Source organism: Sinocyclocheilus anshuiensis, unplaced genomic scaffold (genome assembly GCF_001515605.1).
Source record: "Sinocyclocheilus anshuiensis isolate Anshui unplaced genomic scaffold, SAMN03320099.WGS_v1.1 scaffold906, whole genome shotgun sequence".
Taxonomy (NCBI): domain Eukaryota; kingdom Metazoa; phylum Chordata; class Actinopteri; order Cypriniformes; family Cyprinidae; genus Sinocyclocheilus; species Sinocyclocheilus anshuiensis.
In genome coordinates, this window is record NW_015540937.1 from 497,720 (window position 1) to 520,738 (window position 23,019).

Genomic DNA, 23,019 nt, shown 5'->3' on the forward strand with positions numbered 1-23,019 from the left:
TAATAATAATAATGATGATAATAATAATAACTATGCACCCGTTTGTAAGGAAGCTTGTAAATTAACTAATTTCTCTATCCTATGCTGTCACGTCACATGCCAAAAGATTCGAAAGACTCGAGAGATGAACTAATCAATTCTCTTTCCGGCTCAGACTGCATTGGTTAAGTTTATGGGGCTGTCACGTGATGAACGAATGACTCAAACCTGAAGACTTGTCAGATAAAAGGTGAGGTGAGCTAATCATAGACTGAAGACCCAGGTAAACAATTAATTCATCTTTTCTGTTTCTTATAGCAGTTTTGTATTGTTTGTAGTGTGATCAACGTTTGCGTAAGTAGTAGACGTGTTAGGGAAGTAACACGTAACATTTTAATTATATTTTGCTAAAATTAACGAAATGACTCGAAAAAAGATTTGTTCATTTTGCTGAACGAGACTCAAAGGTCCGAGTCGGTAAAATGATCCGAACTTCCCATCACTACTCTGAACGGCTCTAGCCCAAGCTGTGATATAAACGAACGCTATTGGCTATTTTAAAAAGGGGCGGGGCTGCTTGATATGCCCCGCCCTGTCTTCCTGTTTCAGTTAAATGACGTCAACACAGAGTAACGCTGCGTGTTTCTAAGCATTTCAGGGAACCTTTAAAGAAGTAAACACTGTCAGTTTTGATTTCATCCTGTCCTCAAACTGTTCTCCATGCAGCGCAGATGAGTGTATGACTGCATGGCTGAGTAAACACGTGTGAGACAGAGAGTCAGTGCACTCATGCGTCCGGACAGATCTCTGCTGCTGAGATCTTCTGCTTCACAGTGCATTGCTTCTGTTCAGCGTCTCTGAGAATTCAACTCTTTAAGGAGTAAATGCAGCTTTTATGTGCTATTTTTATGCAGTGATGCTCTTTCTAATGGCGCCACATGACTACTAATTTGGTGCCACTTATTCCTGCTGGTCTGGTTACACATTTCATTTTTTACAAGCAATAATTCACAACCATTTCCACTCCAAAACATATTCAGACCTAAATTTAAGATTTCTGTATTTGAATTGCATACAACTTTTTCATGCATTTGGATGGAATTTTAACATAAACAATATTAAACTTAATATTATGCATATTTTTAAGTCATACATCAGTGAAACAGGTCAGTCAGAGGCCTAATTTGGGCCTAAATATATTGTTTTATATTATAGTATACAATCAAAGGTTCCAAAAAACAACATTTAATTTTACTTGCATGCTTAAAGCTTGTTTATTATTATTATTTTTAATTAATGTGTTCATATTTTGGCAGGGTTTGTGCATTTGTTATTTTATTTTACTTTATTATGTATTTTATTTTTGTTCATTCACATTTTCAAATTTATTAATTCATTTATTTATTGCAGGTTTGCTTATTTTATTCATGTTTGTCGGTTTGTTTAATTATTAATTTATTTATTCGCATGTTTGTGATTTTGTTAATGTTTTTTAATCATTTATTATATTTGAAATCATTTTCATTTAATTCTACTCCTTATTTTACTTTTCAAATTTGCTTTTTCTCATGCTGTCTTGCCTTGTTTTTCCTTCCGATAATCAAACGAAGCAAGCTACATGTCATTTAAGGTGAAAATGTATAGCTTTAAGTTTAACATGTTTAATTTTATGGCTTCAAAAGTGCATTTTTGCTCTTTCTGGAGCTTGACAGTCACTGCTGACCTTCCACTTTCACTGAATGGATACAGAGAGGCTTGGAAATTGTGCATCTCCTTTTGTTTTCCAGTGAATATAGAAAGTCATACAGCCATGATAGTGAGTAATTAATGGCAGAATATACATTTTTGGCTGAACTGTTCCTTTAACAGCAAGCAGATAACCAGATTTTGTCAGCTCATGCACATAAAGCGTCTGAATAACATTGCAAACCCGAGCTGAGGGTGTTGAAGCTGCAAACACACCCATCCGCTGCTCAACACAGACCGAAGCGCTTGACAAAGACAAACAGACGCTGAACGCGCAAAAGCGCACTTCGCTTTCAGATGCATGGCATGCATGTGCTGCTTTGTGTCGGAGCGGAGCTCTTTCTCACCGAGCATGGAGAAGATGAAGTCCTTGGCCGTGTGGATCTCGAGCGCTCGCTGGTCGTCGTACTCACGCTGCTCGTGCTTGCTGAACTCGGCGATCAGCCGGTTGAGCTCCTCGATCCTGGTTCCGGACCTGAAGTCCAGCTCGGGGGAGTGCGGGACGAGTTTGGTGCTGTTCGGGGTGGCGGTGGGGCTGCTGCCAGCTGAACCAGCCCGGCTGGAGAGCGCAGGCGCCGCCATGTTCGCGAGGAGGAGACGGTGGAACCGGAGCAGCGGAGCGCAGGCGCTGTACTGTGATGCCCACCGGAGCGCAGCTGCAGACCGACGCCGATTTCTTTTCTTTATTAGACATGCACGTGCTGAAACACCGCCTCTGCAAATAAATAAGTACAAATATACTAACATTAAATGTGAAAACCAAAACAATAAAGGAAAGTATAAATACAAATGAAAAACCTGCCACATAGACCTTTAATTAATAAATAAAAAAATGATGAATAAAGAGAATAATACATTTTAAAAAAGCGCAGAACCTGCTACAATAATAATAAATGAGTAAAATAAACAAACATGCAAGCATGCAAATAAATTAATTAACTCTGACAACAATAGAAATTAATACAATTTAATAAAAATATAATACAAAATGTGCAAACTCTTGCAACATAATTAATGAAAATGTTTTAACAAATTAGCAAGATATATAAATAAATCAATTTAAAATTCGTAAAATAATCCAAATTGCATTTTAAAGAACCGCAGAACCTGCTACAACAATAAATGAGTGAAATAAACAAATGTGCAAGCATGCAAATAAATAATAAAAGTAATAAAAATATAATATAATGCAAACTCTGCCACATAATTCATGAATAAAAAATGAACAAATTCGCAAAATATAGAAATAAATTAATTAATGAATAAACTAAAAACTCGTAAAATAATCCAAATTTAATTTAAAAAAAGCGCAGAACATGCTATAATAATAAATGAGTAAAATAAACAAATGTGCAAGCATGCAAATAAATTAATTAATTAACTCTGACAAAAATAGAAATTAATACAATTAATAAAAATACAATAAAAACAAATGTGCAAACTCTGCCACATAGCCTAATTAATGAATAAAAAAAAAAAAATCGCAAACGTGCAAATAAATAAATAAATTGCAAAAAACGAATAGAATAATATAAATAAAATTAATTAATTCATAAATAAACAAAAATCGTAAATCAATAACAAAATGAAAACAACTGCCAACGCTGCCAAAATAATAAATGAATAAAAATAAATAAATGTGAAAGCATGCAAATAAATAATTAAATGAATTAAAAAAAAACTCTGCTACAAATGAGCAAACTAAGCAAATGCAAACAAGTTTATTAATTAACTGACAAAAATAGTAAATGAATAAACTAATATAAAAACAAATGTGCCAGATATATTAAATCAATTAAAATCGCAAATCAGTAATTAATTGAATAAATGTAAAAAATCTGCCAAAAAATAAATAAATCTGCAAACCTACAAATAAAATAAATTAATTAATAAACTAAAAAACAAGTCAAATATATTAAAATAAATAAAAATAATAATTAATTAAATTCAACATTGCTGCAAATGAGTAAAATAAATGACTGAATAAAATAAACAAATGTGCAAACCTGCAAATAAATTAATTAATTAATAAACTCTCACAAAAAAAATAGTAAATGAATAAAAACAAAATGAAAATGTGGAAAGCCTGCCCAATTAACAGATTAACAAAAAACGAACAAGCATGCAAATAAATCAAAACGTGATTTTTGCAAATTTAGTCAAATTTGAAATCTTGATTGTAAATTTATATGAATTAGATTTAAAATGCACGTTTTCTTTTATTTTAAAATAGGACTCAATCTTGTCAGTGCAGTGCGTGTTGTCCTCCAGCAGGCGCCGCTGTGGGCGTGCTCTGAGCCGGAAGCGGAAGCAGCAGCTGCATGAGCAGCAGTGAGTGGGGTCGCAGTAGTGATGATGGCGGTGAGGGCTTCAGTGTTCAGAAGGGTTTCAGAGGACATCAGCAGCACACACTACCTGACCAACAGGTAACACACACTCCTCTGACTGCGCGTTTACTTACTGAGCGCCTCATGTCACTCACAGCAGCTTCAGTGGCTTTCATCAGCTCAGACATTAAAGCTTCAGCTTAAAGTGTTCTAATATTTGAACGGAATGAATGTCATTAGAAACATAACGATAATGATCAACTGTTTCGATTATAAACGCGTCTTTAGTTCTGTTTTAAGGCATTTGTAGATGTAAACATTATTTAAGGAGAGCTAGAAATAAGATTGGACCTTATGTATTGTAATAAATAAAAAAATATGAGTAATAACTTTGGCAAAATTATTAGAAACAACTTTTCTAATAATTATCGGGGTTCAAGCGCTTTAAGGCATTGAAGCACATATGAAAAAATACATTACATATTATTTAGCAATCCTGTAACGTCCTAAATCAATTATTTAAAAAAGCGTTTTTGGTAATTTCCCATAGAAATATGATGGTTTTTATTGGTTATGACTGTTATAGCGCCACATGTGGTCCGATCTCCATAAAACTTTGCATGCTTGTTTAGAATCACCTGTCGCATGTGCTCACCTAGTTTCGTGAAGTTTTGAGTTTTCGTTTAGGACTTAAAGGCTTTTGGGTGTATTTGGCCACGCCCCTTTTCTAAACGACCCCGTTATAGCTACTCAAAGGGTAAAGTTACATTTTTTTTTGATAATTATTGATCTAGAGAGTCCAGAGTACTGCAGTGTTTTTTTCGAGATTGAGTGAAAAACCTAGGACTAGTTCGCAAAACAAGTTTTTTTTTTTACATATTCTCAATTATTTAACAAACGATTTGATTGACGGCAGTGGTTCTAGAGGCCACTCGGAATGAGGAGATCTATCAGATGATACAAATATTGTGTGTATGTGTAAAAAACTGCGTAATGTACAATCGTTTACGTGCTTGAAAAATGCCATATCGCCCCCCAGTGGCTGATTTCTTTCAAATTTCTCACAGACCTGTAGGGCCATGAATCAAACATTCCCACTGAGTTTTGTTCCGATCGACCTCCGTAATGTGCTCACCTAGTTTCGTGAAGTTTTGAGTTTTCGTTTAGGACTTAAAGGCTTTTGGGTGTATTTGGCCACGCCCCTTTTCTAAACGACCCCGTTATAGCTACTCAAAGGGTAAAGTTACATTTTTTTTTGATAATTATTGATCTAGAGAGTCCAGAGTACTGCAGTGTTTTTTTCGAGATTGAGTGAAAAACCTAGGACTAGTTCGCAAAACAAGTTTTTTTTTTTACATATTCTCAATTATTTAACAAACGATTTGATTGACGGCAGTGGTTCTAGAGGCCACTCGGAATGAGGAGATCTATCAGATGATACAAATATTGTGTGTATGTGTAAAAAACTGCGTAATGTACAATCGTTTACGTGCTTGAAAAATGCCATATCGCCCCCCAGTGGCTGATTTCTTTCAAATTTCTCACAGACCTGTAGGGCCATGAATCAAACATTCCCACTGAGTTTTGTTCCGATCGACCTCCGTAAACCTTGTCTAATAGGTGCTCAAATTCCATTGGCCAATGGCGGCCATGCTTTTTGAGATACGCAAGTGTCCTTAAGGACACCTGTGGCACTTTGGAAGACACTGCATACCAATTTCCATGTTGATCGGATGAATGGCTGCATAGTTATAGCCATTTTAATGTTTTTCCCCTCTTATAGCGCCACCAAGTGGCCAAGCTCCGCAATTTTTTTCATGTGCCCTCAGATTGAGCTCTTACATGAGTGTTCTGAGTTTGGCGACGATATTCCGTTCAAAAGTTATAGCCGATTTAGTAAAACCGGCTCTGCCCCTTTCGAACGTTTTTCGAATGTCCCTTTGCTACGGTGAGTGGAAAGTTCAACTTTTTTTTTGATAATTATTGATATTCAGTCTCCAGAGAATCTTTCTGCACTGGTTTGGTTCGATCAGGCGAAAAACCTAGGACTAGTTCGCAAAAGTAGGTTTTTCAAAGAATCCAAAATACCCGAAAATTTCACGGGTGACGATCAAATCCGTCGTGAGCCAAGGATTCCAGCGACATAAGGCACTTGAGCCTGCGATTTAGGACGGTTTAGGAGCGATTTCGTACTTTTGATTGCTGTAGCACCCCCGTCAGGACGATTAGGACGAGCCTTGGTGACGTTGTAGACGGTGTGGGTACTACCATCCCTAGTTTCAAGTCTCTACGACTTATGGTTTGGTCTGCCCGATCAGTTTTAGGTGGAGATTACCGATCCTTGGCCATTCTAACAATTACAATTGGGTTTCAGTGCTATGCATGCTATGCGATGTATAAAAAAAAAAAACATTTTAAAACATAAAAAACTGTTTCATCCCACATTATTATTATATTATAATGTAATATATTACATCTTATATTATACATTGAATGATCCAGTCAAATCAAGTCCCTCCCACATTATATTATATAAAATAAATGCATTACATATATTGTTTATAAGTTCTCTCAAGGTTACTTTTATCAAACAAGTCTTTATAAATTAAGATGAAATTTTTGGGTAACTGTTTTTATTTTTTCCTCATTCCATCCATTGAAAAATCGATATAAATGCAATATTTTATCATTGTTTTGCTCCAAATAGATTCACTCTCCAGACGCAGCAGAGGTGTGGCTTCCGCAAAATAACAAAGAGGGTGGAGCCAAAGAAGGGTGTGTCAGAAGAGGCGGAGCTAAATGAAATCCTCCACAAGAAGGGCGAGGCTCCTGCTCCAGACCCGCCCACCCCACATGTACCCGCCAGGTCATTTGGCAGACTGGTCAAACCATTGGTCTTCACTATAGGGGTAGGTATATTTTACTGACACGTGGTGAGTACAATGTGCAGAAACAATTTCATTTTGTCATTATACTTTAACTATTCAGTTCAGTGGGACAGTTAAAATATCTATATTACAAGAATACGGTCCAGTATGTGTGTGGATTATGATCTTTTAGAATATCGTAATAACTCCAGCTCAGTTTACAGGTTGTTCGTTCGGCGGAGCGGCGATATGGCAGTACGAAAGTCTAAAATCTAGAGTACAGAGTTACTTTGATGATGTCAAAGTGGACTGGCTGGAGAAGATACGGCCTCAGAAACAAGGCGATTTGCACAAGCAGGTGTGTGTCCGTTTAATGGACGTTTGTGTTTTTCGATTGGTGTTTAATAGACGCATGTTTTTCTGCAGGTGAGCCAGTGGTGGAACAGTTTAAGTGATGGACAGAAAACAGTCACGGGTCAGTCTGAATGACACAAACCAAATCCAGCCATTCATATTACACTGATGATCAGTATAGATTGTGGAGACAATGTATTTAATGCAATTTTATTAAAGTCGCCTTGTAGTAAAATATTTTATCCCTTAAAACTTATCTTTGATCATCAAAATTACATATTTAAATGTTTTTTCTTGAGAAAATAATTTTCTCATGCCTTAAAATAATTTGAATGTAACTACGCCCTTGCCTCATTTACTATACGCGGATCTATGAATATGCAAATTAGCCCCGCCTCCACTCAGTCACACAGCCAGCGCCTCCTGATCCACTGAACTGTAGTAACCGCAAAACAATGGCATACACGGATAATGACTGATAAAACTATGTTTTTACTAGCGGACAACTGCAGTGAATACTGTAACATTCGTTAAAGTTACTTACTTGACAATGTTGTGTTCTAAAATGCCTTGAAGACTCGAATGCAACCGTTTGTGTTTCTTAATTCGCGTACGCGTGTGAAGTGCAGACGCCGATGCGGGAGAGGTGGGTCTGACTCCGGGCTACTTTTACACTGTTGCCGCGGGTTATAATGCAAGTTAGCGGTTCTAAATTCACATTAAACCACGGCTTCATGGGTTTTTTGCTCTGGTTTATTTTTGGTTTTGTGCTGGTATTGGTATAGGTTGCATGCTAGTGATAGGAATCGATCCCTTGACGTTATTGGATTGTGACGTAGCAAACCGTGGGATGTTTCAAACCGCATTTCTGGGACTGCCATTGGGAAACTACAGTTTTAAGGAGAAAAATACTCAGCAATGGTGTTGATTAATAGATTGGCGCATGGTTAAGCATGTTAAAAACACCACATAGACAAATAAACAACATAAAAAAACTTGATTTTCACTACAGGGGGACTTTAAATAAACAGATGCTGTCCATCTATTTCTCTGTGCACTGTTCCCTCTGAACAAATCTCTCTCTCTCAGGCATCATTGCAGCGAACGCGTTGGTGTTTTTTTGTTGGAGAGTTCCTTCTCTGCAGCACACTATGTTCAAGTACTTCACATCTAACCCCTCCTCCAGTGAGTCAACTCATCTGTTTGGCTTTCATAATGTGCTGCATCTAAATAACAATTCTCTTTCAGGGTCAGTCTTGTTTACATTGCCTCAAAATTAGGAATTTTGTGTAGGATTGATTAGGATTATGGTCTGATTTACACTTTATTGTACAGTCTAGCATGTTTTCAGGTTTCTTTGGTATTGAAAATGTGTTCAAATGAATAATAAAGAGTACAAAAAATGTATAATGTAATAATTTGTATTATGTTTTAATTTATGGTACAGTAAACATGCACAAGATTCCTGGTAGCATAATTGTGCCTGGTAGTATATCAGCAACTGCAAACCAGGGATATTATCGTTAAACCTAAAACAAATAAAAACATTTTTGCTAATGGAAACTGAAGCTGAAATAAAATATAAATATTAGACGTAAAAACTTTAAACTGAATTAAAATTAGAATTGTTGCCTTGGCAACTAGCTGAAATACATTTAAATTGGAGCATTAAAATTATAAACTGGAAATAACTAAAATCTTTAATTGTATAGAAATATTAAATAGAAATTAAATTAAATTGAAACAATTATTTAAAAAAACAACTAATAAAAATGACAAAAGCACATAACAAATTACTTACAATTAAAATCAAAATAAAAAGCTAACTCAAAATACAGTAATAGTATGTAATAGTATATAAATAGTACATGGTTTTGATGGAAAGTCGAATTTTTGGAATGTAGGCCTAGATTCTGATCTGGTTCATGCAGTAATTTAATCCACAGTCTGATCTGGTTTATTCAGTTATTTAATCTGGTCTATGCAGTAATTTAATCTTAATTGTGTTCTGGTTTATGCAGTAATTTAATCTGGATTCTGTTCTGGTTTATTCAGTTATTTAATCTGGTTTATGCAATAATTTAATCTATGCAGTAATTTAATCTTGATTGATTGTGATCTGGTTTACACAGTAATTTAATCTGGATTGTGATCTGGTTCATGCAGTAATTTAATCCACAGTCTGATCTGGTTTATGCAGTTATTTAATCCACAGTCTGATCTGGTTTATGCAGTTATTTAATCTGGTTTATGCAATTTAATCTGGTCTATGCAGTAATTTAATCTGGATTCTGATCTGGTTTATGCAGTTATTTAATCTGGTTTATGCAATTTAATCTGGTCTATGCAATAATTGAATCTGAATTGTGTTCTGGTTTATGCAGTTATTTAATCTGCATTCTGATCTGGTTTATTCAGTTATTTAATCTGGTCTATGCAGTAATTTAATCTTAATTGTGTTCTGGTTTATGCAGTAATTTAATCTGGATTCTGTTCTGGTTTATTCAGTTATTTAATCTGGTTTATGCAATAATTTAATCTATGCAGTAATTTAATCTTGATTGATTGTGATCTGGTTTACACAGTAATTTAATCTGGATTGTGATCTGGTTTATGCAGTTATTTAATCCACAGTCTGATCTGGTTTATGCAGTTATTTAATCTGGTTTATGCAATTTAATCTGGTCTATGCAATAATTGAATCTGAATTGTGATCTGGTTTATGCAGTTATTTAATCTGGTCTATGCAGTAATTTAATCTGGATTCTGGTCTGGTTTATGCAGTTATTTAATCTGGTTTATGCAATAATTTAATCTATGCAGTAATTTAATCTTGATTGATTGTGATCTGGTTTACACAGTAATTTAATCTGGATTGTGATCTGGTTTATGCAGTTATTTATTCTGCATTCTGATCTGGTTTATGCAGTTATTTAATCCGCATTCTGATCTGGTTTATGCAGCTATTTAATCTGGTCTATGCAGTAATTTAATCTGGATTGATTGTGAGCTGGTTTACACAGTAATTTAATCTGGATTCTGTTCTGGTTTATGCAGTTATTTAATCCGCATTCTGATCTGGTTTATTCAGTTATTTAATCCACATTCTGATCTGGTTTATGCAGTTATTTAATCCGCATTCTGATCTGGTTTATGCAGTTATTTAATCCGCAATTTGATCTGGTTTATGCATTTATTTAATCTGGTTTCTGATGTTTGCACAGTAATTTAATCTGGATTGTGATCTGGTTTGCACGGTAATTTAATCTGGATTGTGATCTGGTTTCAGAGGCTCTGTGTTGGCCCATGCTGCTGTCCACGTTCAGTCACTATTCTCTCTTTCACATGGCGGCCAACATGTATGTGCTCTGGAGTTTCTCTTCGAGCATCGTCAACATGATGGGCAAAGAGCAGTTCATGGCGCTTTACCTCTCCGCAGGTCTGTGTCATTTACGAGTTTTCAGATTTCTAAAACCATCCTACTCCCTATAAATTCATCAGTGTTATTGGATTTCATCTTTCTGTCCCCATGTTCTCAGGTGTGATTTCTACGTTTGTCAGTTATGTGAGTAAAACAGCGATGGGTCGGTTTGGTCCATCACTGGGGGCGGTGAGTGTGTTTTCAGATTAAACGTTTCAGGTTTTCATCAGTGTTCATGTGAATGTCTTGAACAGATGGTTGTGTTGTGTCAGTCAGGGGCCATCATGGCTGTCCTAGCAGCTGTTTGCACCAAAATGCCTGAAGCCAAACTGGCCATCATCTTCCTCCCCATGTACACCTTCACCGCCGGAAACGTACGTGTGTGTGTGTGTGTGTGTCTGTGTGTCTGTCTGTCTGTCTGTCTGTCTGTCTGTGTGTCTGTGTGTGTGTGTGTAAGAGAGCTTTTGTTTAGTAATGATTCACATTCTCATGATCTTCTCCTGCCAACAGGCTCTTAAGGCCCTCGTCGCCTTGGATACCACAGGCTTGATTCTGGGATGGCGTTTTTTCGATCACGCAGCTCATTTAGGTGGAGCTTTATTCGGCATGTGAGTAACCGTCTCTGCTTTCACATACATTTAGATCTGTCTAGCTGAAAGTAGAAAGTGTAGTTATTACTAAAACTGTTAAATATGTTTTTTTGTTAAATTAATTGAAAAATGAATATGAATATGAAATTTTAAAAAAACTGAAGTGAAAATGAGAAATGTTGCCTTGACAACTAACACAAAAAAGGTTAACATTAAGTAGTAAAATCACTAAAACTAAACATAAATTAAAGTTAAATAGAAATATTATAAAATAAAAAATAATAAAAATGGCAAAAGCACATAACAAAATTACTCAAATTTAAACTAAAATTAAAATGAAAGCAAAAATATAAAAATAAAACCTAATTCAAAATATTAATAAATATTATAATAGTATATAAATAATATTAAAATAACTCTGGCACATTGCTTGTACCTGTGTTATTTCAGTATCATTGATATTATATTATATATACATGGATATTGATATTATATTGACTATTATAGTTTGTGTTAATATTTGATAATATTTGATTAATTAGATATTATTTTTAGATTTTCTGTTTTCACTTTAATTTTAGTTAAAGTTTAAATAATCATGTTGAGTTTTTATCCTTTTTTTTTTTTTTTTTTAAAGTGTCTATATGGTTTGAATAATTTTTTATTCATTCTTTTTAGTTTATTTTTTGTTGTTTTTTTAGTACTTAAAGCTAAACTTAAAAAAAAAAAGATGTTGCCTTGGCAAGTCGCTGAAATAAAATGTTTGATTTTTTTGCATTTTATTTTATTTTGGGTAATGTTTATTTTATTTCAGTTAACTAAAATATTTTTTTACGGTATTAGTTTTAGTTAAATATAATAACTCAATCTGGGACCCTTGCCTCAAAATGGGCTATATTTGAGATGCATTTTAACAGCAAGTGTGAATGGTGATGTGTCTCGTTTGGATCCTTAATGGATCTTAATACCAGCTGTAAACATGCAAACACAAGCATGTTCATTCTCTCTCTCTGTGCTCAATGTGTCAATATGTGTCTCTCTCTCTTTCTTCCTCTAGCTGGTACATAATTTACGGTCACGAGCTCATTTGGAAGAACAGAGAGCCGCTGGTGAAGTTGTGGCATGACTTCAGAACGAGAGGACCGGGCGCTGGTGGCACCGGCTCGATATAGAGCCTTGCATCATGGGTAGACGCTGAGCAGGTGACATGGAGAAAAACACAAGACTGAGAAATGGACACAGACACAGATATTCATGCACTTGAAGCTCGTATTGTGTTGATTGTTCTGTGAGAGAATCATAGAGTGAGGTCCGTTTCAGTCACAGTGAGTAACGGTAGTACTGCTGTGATGTCATTATGCTCCGCCTCCGATTTTAAATTTGAGTCCAAGTAGCTCCGCCCCCTCTTGGCTAGAAATGCAAATGTATCTAAAGGGGCGGAGCTTCGGCACAGCTCTGAGGTCGCTATAGGTCTCAGTGACGTTTGACACAATGTACAGAAACTAAAATGTTTAAAATTGTCTGCGACTGTCATTTTGAAAAATAAAATGATTTAAAAATCTGTTGTTAGAAATGATCAGGTGTCAGCTTTTGTTTTATTTGCTATAATTGTGTGTAATATGTTCTGCTTACATTGTTTATTTTCTAAGTTGCAGATGAGACTTTGGTCCTTGTTAAATGTGAATGATTAACCATGTTTCTCTATAACACACACACACACACACACTCACCTGCGCTATACGTCAGTATAGAAACCGTTTCAGTGTTGTTCTCTCAGATCGACCAAAGTTCAGTAACAGTCATGGCATCATAATGGCTCATGAACAATGAGTCTGTTTTTCACTTCCTCATGTTTTTATGAACTCCGTGTATCGCTCGTCTCTTCCTGTTTCCCAGTTATCACTCGTTAACTTCCATCGCATCATTCTGTTCTTTTATTCTGAGTCCACACGTCACTCGTTTTGCTGTATTCTGGTTTTTGTTTAATTAATCACACAGTTTGGGTTTCATGAAGAAATGTCCAGGTCATATTTCACCCCCCAAAAAATATATTTAGCTAAAATAAAGTGTTTTTGTTGACATAGTTGCATATTTCTTTTTTTTCTGTGGTAAAAAGGGGCTGATTAAAAGTTCAAAAGTTTGTGGTCAGTAAGATTTTGTATTTTTTGTGAAAGAAATTAATACTTTTCAACAAGGATACATTATATTGATGAAAAGTGACTAATGACATTTATGTTACAAAAATGTTACAAATATATGTTGTTCTTTAGAACTTTCCATGCAGCAAATAATCATAAAAATCTGGTTTCCACAGAAATATTGGGCAGCACAACTGTTTTCAACATTGATAATAATCAGAAATGTTTCTTAAGCGGCAAATCAGCATATTAGAATGATTTCTGAAGATCATGTGACACTGAAGACTGGAGGAATGATGCTGAAAATTCAGCTTTGAATCACGTGAATAAATTACATTTTAACAGATATTCACATAGAAAACAGGTATTTTAAATGGTAATAATATTACATTTTTTTACTGTATTTTTGATCAAATAAACTGTCTTGGTGAGCAGAAGAGACTTCTTTCAAAAACACCCCGAACTTTTGAAAGGTAATATACTTTCTAATTGCATTTTTAAGTTCTTGAGTGGAATAAAGCCTCACTTTGTGTTTGTTCACGGGTTGATAATGCTGTAATCTGTGTCCTGTGAAGTGTGTGAATCACACGGATGACCCTGAAGCAAGAGATGAGTCTCATCTGGAAAGAAGGCCATCTGTCCATCTCTCTCTCTCTCTTGGTCCCCTTTTTCTGTTTTGAAGAGGGTTTGATTTTTCAGGGTTATTGACCTAAAGCCAATATTAACACAGTGACACTCACCCGTCTTTCAAATAGACTGAAAACTGTGTTCACAAGTCACAGCTTCAGAGGAAACTTAAAACTCATTAAGGAAACTCATTATTAGGTCACATAGGAAGCCACACAGGTGCGTATAATATTCATTTTCATCAATATAATGAATCCGTAGAAGTTTATGAATGTACTTTAGGTTTAAACTGAAGTCAAACTGAATTATGCCGAAGCAGTTCATGTTAACTTCATTTGTTAATAAATGCCATAATATGTTTTTAATCTTTACATCAGTGTATCTTCTGTGTTCTAATTGTAGTTAAGTAGTAACGTAAACTAAAATAATATTAAAACCATAAAAAACCTGTAAAATATGAAAAACTTAAACTGATTTTATTTCGGCCAGTTGCCAAGGCAATATTTCTCATTTTCATTTAGTTTAACCTGATGTAATAACTAAAACTGCAATAAAAATGAAAAAAAAAAAAAAAAACTATATAGACCTATTTTTTTTTTTTTTTAAATGACAAAATCACAATAACATTACTAAAACATACAAAAATTAAAATGAACGCAAACATAAAAATTAATTCGAAATATTATAAATTAACATTGGTTCCTAAATGGCTTTATTCATCATTATGAGTGAGATGTTAATAGCCTTTCTATACATGTTACTAGATAGAGGAATTAATAAATTAATCACTGCATGATTTGCTTTTATTTCACAAGAGTTTGAAGTCCAATGTTTGATCAATCATGAATAGAACACGTCTGAATTTCTCACTCTAGAAAAGCTTAAATGTTCTTTAATGATATTAATAGTTCCATTTAAGAATCACATCTGCCTGAAGAACCTTTATGCTGACTTTATGGTTCTTTATGGAACTTAAAAGGGTAATGAAACTCTTTGAGAAAGTGTTTATTTTTTCCAGTTTAAAAACCAACGTTGGAGACATCTGACAGAATTGTGGTGTCAGGATGATATCTAAATTGTGATAGATGTTTGGGGCTTCACTAACATTTCTATCAAATTTCTTGAAATGTTTACCCCCAATGAAGGCAATGAACTACAGATTATGCCAAACCACTGCATGCACCAAAGTTAGAAGTTTTATTCCTATCTACATTCTGAAGGTTTTTATGGAGGGGTTTGCTCTATAATAATCCCTCTTATTTTGCTAAAGATTAAGTGTATGTAAACGTTTGACCACAACATGTTTGTCTGTCCAAACTGAGTGTGTTTGAGCGTAGTCTGATAAATGTGAGAATCTCTGATTCAGGATGGCAGCGATGGTGTTTCAGCTGATGGGAATGTTTCTGGGAATCGTGAGCTGGTGTTTGGAGTCCAGCTCCACAAACTCAGCCGTGTGGAGGACAGCCAGTCACGGGGAGGCTGTGGTGACGGCCAGCTCTCGGTTTGAAGGCCTGTGGCTGTCGTGTGCGTCTAACTCGCTCGGAGCCATTCACTGCCAGAGATTCAAGACCGTTCTGGGCCTTCCAGGTGAGACACGCACCTTCGCTCACATTACGTCATACTGCATGTTGGTTTCAGTGATACAGTATCATCACGGTTTTACTGGATCTCTGAGCTCAATCCTGTGACGAAACGAGATTATACTAGTCATAAAACACTCACACACACCTTTACTCTAGAATACAGATCAGTTTTCTGCAGATGTGTTTCAAATGTACCCTGACTGCAGTTTAACTCTTAGGCAGAATTCAGAATTTAAGAACTGAATTATTTTCTATTTATGGGTTAAATTTGAATTGGACACAATCTACAACAAACTGAACTGAAATTTAAATTACAGGAAGTGGATTTAAATTTAAAAAATTACTTGAAGGAAAAAATGTGCATATGTGTTAGCTAAAACGAAAACCATTTTCAGTAATTAAATCAAAGTTGAAATAAAATTTAAAAAAAAAACATGAAAAATAAAAATGGTGTCATAACTGAAATACATAAGTTTAAGTTCAAGACGAGTACTAAAATAATAAAACAGAAATATGATAAAAAATATTTAACAAATTTACTAAAACTAAAATTAAAATTAAAATTGAAAATATAAAAATAAAATATTAATGAATACTATAATCAGGAGTATAGTTAGCCAAAACTAAACTAAACTAAAACGTTACGGAAAAAAAAAAAAACACAAAACGTACTTTCTTTGAATTAGTTGCCAAAGCCACATTTCTCATTTTTGTGTAGTTTTTCTTCAAATAACTCAAATTACTCAAATTAAATGAACTAAAAGTCATGCATAAAAAATAATAAAAACTATATAGACATATTTTCCAAAAAAATAATAAAAATGACTAAAACTGTAACAAAATTCTAAATTTTAACAAAAGCTATAATGATATATCAATGATACTAAAATAATACTGACTATAATAGTATATAAATAATACAAAAATAATGCTTACGTATGAAAAAAAATTAAGTACAAACCGATCTGTTGGTTTCAAGACTTTCAGACAGGACTTTGTCTTTTGCCATCATTCAAAGTTCATCACAAACTCATAAACCTTCCTTTTCTAGTTAAAAATGACCCTTGTTTCAGCTGCTGTGTATGATTTATATAAAATGTGTTCAGGCAAAGACAAAATCTAGTTCATTTAGAATCAAATGTCACTGTTTATTTAGTTTGCCACACACACACACCTTGACCCCAGTTTGACCTCATTAAAGGTCATGGCCTTCTATTATAGAGGTCACACTCAAACGTTTGTCTCTTAAGTCACATGACACGTCCTGTATTGACTTCCACGGTGTTATCTAGTGAAAGTCATATAGGAGGGACCAGAGTTTATGGTTTTATGACTCCGATCTTGAATCTATAACACAGTGACAGAGTCAAACACAGTCCCATCCTGGTACGGCGCTCGGATCGGTGTGGAGTCTGTCTGCTGGTGGAGCTGTGGATTCATAATAGTGTTTTCTCAGATATTGTGTGGATTTGAGCCGTGTTAGTCGATCATGTCGACTGGGGTTCAGCTGCTGGGGTTCTTGATGTGTTTGGGAGGCTGGCTGCTCTCCTTCGTGTCGTTGGTGAATGATTCGTGGCGCACGTCGACGTTTGCGGATCAGGTGATCACGTCTGTGTGGTACTATATGAACCTGTGGCAGTCGTGTGCCGAGGGAAGCACCGGCGTCAGAAACTGCAAGCAGTTTGAGTCCATGCTTTCTCTGGCTGGTAACACACACACACACACTAGAGTCTCGTGATTTGTCAGTTTCGACATTGTTGACATTTTTAAACAAATTTACGATTAAAAAATTATATTTACATTTATTATTATTTACAAATATTATCATGACATAAATATTTAATTTTGTAAAATTGATTTTAAATTTAAAATTTTAAACAAATCTTTAAGAAAAGGTTTAATTTCATGCACTATACAATTTTTTTTTTTATATTTACTGTAGTACTGCATCACTACCATATTCATATACCATGTTACTTGAACTCATATCATTCATTAGTTTCGGCTCAGATTTTTTATCTTTTTGAAAGAAGTTTCTTCTGCTCTGCAAGGCTGCATTTATTTGATCAGAAATACAGTAAAAATTGTGAAATATTATTACAATTTAAAATAACTGTTTTCTATGAGAATATCTGTTAAACTGTAATTTATTTCTGTGATGCGCAGCTGTATTTTCAGCATCATTACTAGTCTTCAGTGTCACATGATCTTCAGAAATCATTCTAATATGCTGATTTGCTGCTCAACAAACATTTCTGATTATTATCAATGTTGAAAACAGCTGTGCTGTTCATTCACAGATGAATAGAAAGTTCAAAAGAACAGCATTTATATGAATTTGAAATATTTTGTAACTTTATAAATGCCTTTACTGTCACTTTTGATCAATTTAATGCATCCTCGCTGAATAAAAATATTAATTTCTGACCCCAAACTTTTTGAAAGGTAGTGTATTTCAAAATGAAAGATAAAATGTAAGAACTTGTATTTTGCATAATAAAAAAGGTCAGTTTTGACATAATTTTCAAGAAATTTACAATGAAAAAATATATTAATTATTACTTAAGTCAGAATAATTGAAAGGTGGTACAACAAACACTATAATGACATTTAAATATTTAATATAATTTATTTAAATGAAAAAAAGCAATTTCAGAATAATCATAATGGTCTCAAAAACAGGCTTCATTTTCATGCAAAATATAATTAATTGATGAATTAATTATAAATGATATTTTTTCTTTTGCTTTTGGGGTGAAATATAACCTGGACTTAATAGTATGGTACTTTGATATTTACACACTCAGAAACAAAAGGTACAAAAAGCTAAAAGGTACATTTACCTCTAAATGGTACATATTTGTAATGGTACATTTTGAAAGGGTACCATGCAAGTGACAGTTTTTACCTTTTTTCTGAGAGAATACTATGGTATTTCTCTCATGGAAATGTTCAAATATCATATGCATGTATGACAAACTTTAGTTAGTGCTGCCATAATTGATACTGCCGTGGTACATGCATGCACCCTAAGTCATTTGTAAAGATATACTGAAGCTCATATGTGTTTCTGATGTGATGTGTTTTGTAGGATATATCCAGGCCTGTCGAGCTCTGATGATAATCGCTCTCATTCTGGGTCTGCTGGCTGTCATCATGGCTGTGATGGGACTCAAGTGCACTAAACTGGGCAGCACGTCTGAGGAGTCGAAGGGCAAGATCAGCCTCACAGCCGGAGTCATGTTCATGCTGTCAGGTCAGTATAACCACACACACTCTGACTGAATTATCTAAACATATATATTCATGTTCACATGTTCTGCCTGTTCTCTCTCTCAGGTCTGTGTGTTATGGTAGCCGTGTCGTGGTACGCCGCTCGAGTCGTTCAGGAGTTTAATGATCCTTTTTATGGAGGAACAAAGTGAGTAAAAACTGTGAAGTCGGACATATGACATAATAGTCTGAAAAATTGTTTATTGAAACTTCAGACAAAATAGAAAAAAGAGTGTGCATTTGTGTTTTTTTGTTGAGTATCATATTTGATCCATCAGGTTTTTATGGCTCAGAATATAGAGGAAAAACAGCTCAATTTTATTCAGAGACTCAAACTGAGCAAAAACATGCTGCAGATGCTGATATTTATATGATGAAATTCTGCTGCTTGTGATGTAAATCAGTGAGATCTTTAATAACAGTACAGCAGATACTGACATAAAATGATCTAAATATCAGTCGCCGCTCTATATCTCCAATAATAAGATGAGATTGAAATGCTCCAAACATATAATGCAGTGATTGAGAGCTGAAGAAATAAAGGCTCCTCAGAAGATGTGAGATGTTCTGGAGGCTTGTGAAGATCATTCCTCCGCTGAGGAACAGTGAAAGTAAAGCTTCTGGAAACAAACGCTCCTCAAAAGATCCTGAGGATCAGATTTGAGACTCTAAAACATGATTGATGGAGAATCAAGTAAAGCCCAGCTGCTTCAGTCCAGTAAGTGTTCATCTGGAGATATTACTGCAGTTATTCTGACCTTTACTTGATCAAAATCAGTCAAGATTTGACACGAGAAGCTCCAGCTGAAGCTGGACGTTTCTACAATTACACTAAAAGAGCTTTGACTGGATAAAAATCTCTAAACTCTCAATCAGACGACAGAAGACATGTAGATTGCGTTTTTCAGCAAAGTTTTGATCATCATTTAGAGGCTTTAGAAACTTGCGTATTAAACATGATACAGAAGGTTTTATAGAGTTAAGACACACTTTTGGACATGAAGCACCCTGTAGCCTGATGTAAATGCCATTATAATGACTAAACACGCTCACATGCGGATGTTTCAGGTATGAACTGGGCGCTGGTCTGTATCTGGGATGGGCGGCAGCAGCTCTGGCTATACTGGGTGGAGCTATCCTCTGCACTTCCTTTAAGAGCTCAAGACCTGCCAAAACACGGTAAGTCTCTACATGTGTCCGAGACGGATAAGAGCTCTAAAACTCACCTGTGACCAACACAAGTCATTCTGTCATTCTCTCTCTGGTTCTCAGGGGTCACAACTATAACTACAGTGCTTCACAGCCGCAGAAGATCTACAGATCAGCCCCGTCAGAAAACAGCGTCTCCAAAGCTTATGTCTGAGTGTCTTATTTTGGCTTTCTTTTTTTTTTTCTTTTTTTGTACATGGATGTGTGTGTATTTTTTTGTACTTGCATTTTAGAAGTCAACGCGTTGAGCTTATTTAATTGACTTACTTTGCATGATTCATCAGTGTTTGAGTTCTTATTTCATAATCTAGCATCAAAGCGTAAAATAGCATTCTCAGCTTATATGAAAAGACTTCTGTTTTTAAGTCCAATAGATGCCGGGGGCATTTCAGATGAGGATTTCATTCAGCTTTTACTCAATTCTGATATGAAACACTCACTTTTCTCTCAGAAAAAAAGGTACAAAAGCTGTCACTGGGGCAGTACCTTTTCAAAAGGTACACTTTTGTACCTTTTAGGTACTAATATGTACACTTTAGGTACTTATATGTATCTTTAAAGTACCAATATGGACTCTTTAGGTACAAAGGTGTGCCTTTTGAAAAGGTACCGCCCCAGTGAGAGCTTTTGTACCTTTTTTTCTGAGAGTGTATAATATAGTGAACTAAAACCAAATCCAAAACCTTTGAAAAAACTTTTGTTACTTGAAATATAGTGATAATAAATAAATATTTATTTTTCATTTAGTTTAACTTGATGTACTAAAATAACTAAAACTGAAAAAAAAAAAAATGATAGAAAATTAACGAAATCTAACAAAATTACTAAAACTCACAAAATGAAAATATAAAAATATAAACTAATTCAAAATATGAACAAAAACTAATAACACTGCTTTACAGCATCACGTAAATTCCCCTGCTGTACATTTGTTTCTCATTAAATCTCATCTTTAATACTTTTATGTCAGGCTTATATGGATCATTTTAGTATGTTATATAAATGTTACATTGTCAGTTCTGGTGTTTTGAAAAGCTTGTTGTTTTTCTGAAATTGCTAGTGTATGTGTGTTTTGTCAGTGTTTCTGTGAATTAAACAATTGAAGTGTTGCAATTGTGCAAACAGTTTTTTTTTATGTTTTACTGCAGTTATCAGCCAAACCTCAGAGCTTTCTTTCCTTTTTATTTTAATTATGTTGGAGACTGAATTGTTTTATTGAAAATAGTGTATAACTTTTAGTGTGGTGTGCTGAACTTGTAAAGACATTGTAAAAACAAACCTGTTAAAAATGTACTTCGTCCCTTTAAATGAAATATACTTCTCTGGATCCTTTTGGGTAGATCTTGACAATACATTTTCATAAAACAATACTTTTATAACTCTTATCTTGATATTTCTTGACAATGCATTTATATCAGACAAGGAAAAGCAGATGACAAATCTATTATTTTAGGCAAAAATGCAAAATGGGAACAGTATAAATAAGCCTTTGTACTGTTATGACTTATTTAGAGAAATATACATAAAATGCTTTTAAAACTGCACAGGCTTAACTCTAAACTGTACCTAAAAAGAATCATTTGTTCAGCATATTTTCCTGAAAATGCTACTTATTTTTAGTTTTTTTTTAACACATTTATTCAAATAACTGATAATGGTCTTGTTTATGATACAGGGTTATTGGGAGGTCGACATTACAATTCAAATTCGTACTCTATTTCGAAAATATCACATGTGTTAATTATACCAAGTATTAGATTGTTTCCCAGTGCTTTCCCAAATATTTTATGCAACTAACTTCATTTTTCTTTTTTTATACTCTTGAGTCATAAAAGCTACAAATAAAGTTTGGAAGGGGAAACGTGAGAAGCACGCGGTCGTGACGTAGAACTCCCGCGACGGCGGAGCAGGAAACAGACGTCTGTTGAGCCAAAATGGCGTCCGTGATCCTTCAGTCCGGAGTGGGTTAGCATGAAACCTGTCCGATTAAACCTCTTATGACACGGTTCGGCTCTTATTAGTCGGAATAATTATTTTTATCGTCAAGAAGAGTCCATCTAAACTAGCGGAGACGCGTTTAGACGCTGTGAGGTAAAGTAAACCTGCTGTTTTTCGATAGTGAAAGCCAAGTGCAGCGATTAGCCGTTGCAGATCTGATAAATCGCTTTGTAGAATATCTACAAACCACAACAGCTACAGATTGTCTATTAATAACGACGCTATTTATAATCAGATTACATGTCGTGCTGTTTATTTCGTGTGTTCTTGTACGTAACTGTCACAATCGGTCAGTTTAATATGTCTGTCTGAGATGACAGCCGAATTATTGCTTATATTTTCCATTTAACCTGTTTGAAACATGTTTTATGTGTCTTAAATGTCTTCAGCACACGTGATTCAGCATCATGGCAGGTTTATTTCCATCCTAAAGCTTGAATGACACGGCAGATCTCATAATCTGAGTCATAAAAAACCGTGTTATTGATTATTATTGATTGACACTAATATCTGATCAATCACGTGTGATAAATTCAGGCAGATCATTAGTACAAATGTGCATAAAATGCACAAAGATGTCATTTCTGACGCTTTGAATGTGCATTAGTGATCTGTCAGGTGTTTAACCTACCTTTTCTAATTGTTTCGAGTAATTATCTTGTCATCAGTGTGTTTGTTTCGGTTTAAAAATGTAATTTCTGGTGTTTGATCTTGAGTCACTTCCTCCTGTGTTGAGGACAGATGTTCCTCTTTTCCCCGAGGCCTGAACGTGCCCTGAATTAAGAAACACTCTACTCTTCGTTAATTGTATTTGCTTTAGGGAACTGGTTCACTGGACTATTAACTGTGTCAGTGCACTTAAGTGTGTGTGTGTCTGTGTGTGTCTGTGTGTGTCTGTGTGTGTCTG

The 23,019-nt window shown here is 34.8% G+C and overlaps 4 protein-coding genes across 10 annotated transcripts in view; 3 read left to right on the forward strand and 1 right to left on the reverse strand.

The window, feature by feature from the left end:
* The window catches only part of LOC107689584 (protein MB21D2), a 9,250-nt gene extending 6,780 nt beyond the window's left edge, over nt 1-2,470 (reverse strand). Inside the window, exon 1 of the mRNA XM_016487614.1 lies at nt 2,073-2,470. Coding sequence (XP_016343100.1) covers nt 2,073-2,307 — 235 coding nt within the window. The 5' untranslated portion in view covers nt 2,308-2,470. The remainder of the gene's footprint in view (nt 1-2,072) is intronic.
* A 1,503-nt stretch (nt 2,471-3,973) lies between these two features.
* LOC107689587 (presenilins-associated rhomboid-like protein, mitochondrial) lies at nt 3,974-13,345 on the forward strand. The gene is made up of 10 exons (XM_016487617.1): nt 3,974-4,151; nt 6,760-6,961; nt 7,137-7,277; nt 7,346-7,394; nt 8,363-8,458; nt 10,563-10,712; nt 10,813-10,883; nt 10,967-11,068; nt 11,205-11,302; nt 12,342-13,345. The coding sequence occupies exons 1-10, from the start codon at nt 4,078-4,080 to the stop codon at nt 12,454-12,456; spliced, it is 1,098 nt and encodes a 365-aa protein (XP_016343103.1). The 5' UTR covers nt 3,974-4,077; the 3' UTR covers nt 12,457-13,345.
* Nucleotides 13,346-14,121: 776 nt separating this feature from the next.
* Nucleotides 14,122-20,613, forward strand: LOC107689589 (claudin-19-like). Its single transcript, XM_016487626.1, has 6 exons — nt 14,122-14,268; nt 15,416-15,636; nt 18,724-18,888; nt 18,972-19,053; nt 19,974-20,084; nt 20,178-20,613. Exons 2-6 carry the CDS (start codon nt 15,417-15,419, stop codon nt 20,266-20,268), a joined length of 669 nt encoding a protein of 222 aa, XP_016343112.1. The 5' UTR covers nt 14,122-14,268; nt 15,416; the 3' UTR covers nt 20,269-20,613.
* Nucleotides 20,614-21,994: 1,381 nt separating this feature from the next.
* LOC107689588 (autophagy-related protein 16-1-like) overlaps nt 21,995-23,019 on the forward strand; it is a 20,128-nt gene continuing 19,103 nt past the window's right edge. For 5 of the 7 annotated variants that reach the window (XM_016487618.1, XM_016487619.1, XM_016487620.1 and 2 more), the window contains exon 1: nt 21,998-22,075. In XM_016487618.1, coding sequence (XP_016343104.1) covers nt 22,049-22,075 — 27 coding nt within the window. In that variant the 5' untranslated portion in view covers nt 21,998-22,048. Of the gene's footprint in view, nt 22,206-23,019 lie in introns of all 7 variants that reach the window. The other 2 variants (XM_016487621.1, XM_016487622.1) reach the window with 1 other exon arrangement.

Excerpts from the sequence above, each read along its gene's own strand:
- LOC107689587 (XM_016487617.1), top strand. The coding sequence starts at position 4,078 with ATGATGGCGGTGAGGGCTTCAGTGTTCAGAAGGGTTTCAGAGGACATC. Across the intron at positions 8,459-10,562 it reads CACATCTAACCCCTCCTCCA|AGGCTCTGTGTTGGCCCATG; the intron begins GTGAGTCAACTC and ends ATCTGGTTTCAG. Across the intron at positions 10,713-10,812 it reads GGCGCTTTACCTCTCCGCAG|GTGTGATTTCTACGTTTGTC; the intron begins GTCTGTGTCATT and ends CCATGTTCTCAG.
- LOC107689589 (XM_016487626.1), top strand. The coding sequence starts at position 15,417 with ATGGCAGCGATGGTGTTTCAGCTGATGGGAATGTTTCTGGGAATCGTG. Across the intron at positions 15,637-18,723 it reads GACCGTTCTGGGCCTTCCAG|GATATATCCAGGCCTGTCGA; the intron begins GTGAGACACGCA and ends TGTGTTTTGTAG. Across the intron at positions 19,054-19,973 it reads CCTTTTTATGGAGGAACAAA|GTATGAACTGGGCGCTGGTC; the intron begins GTGAGTAAAAAC and ends CGGATGTTTCAG.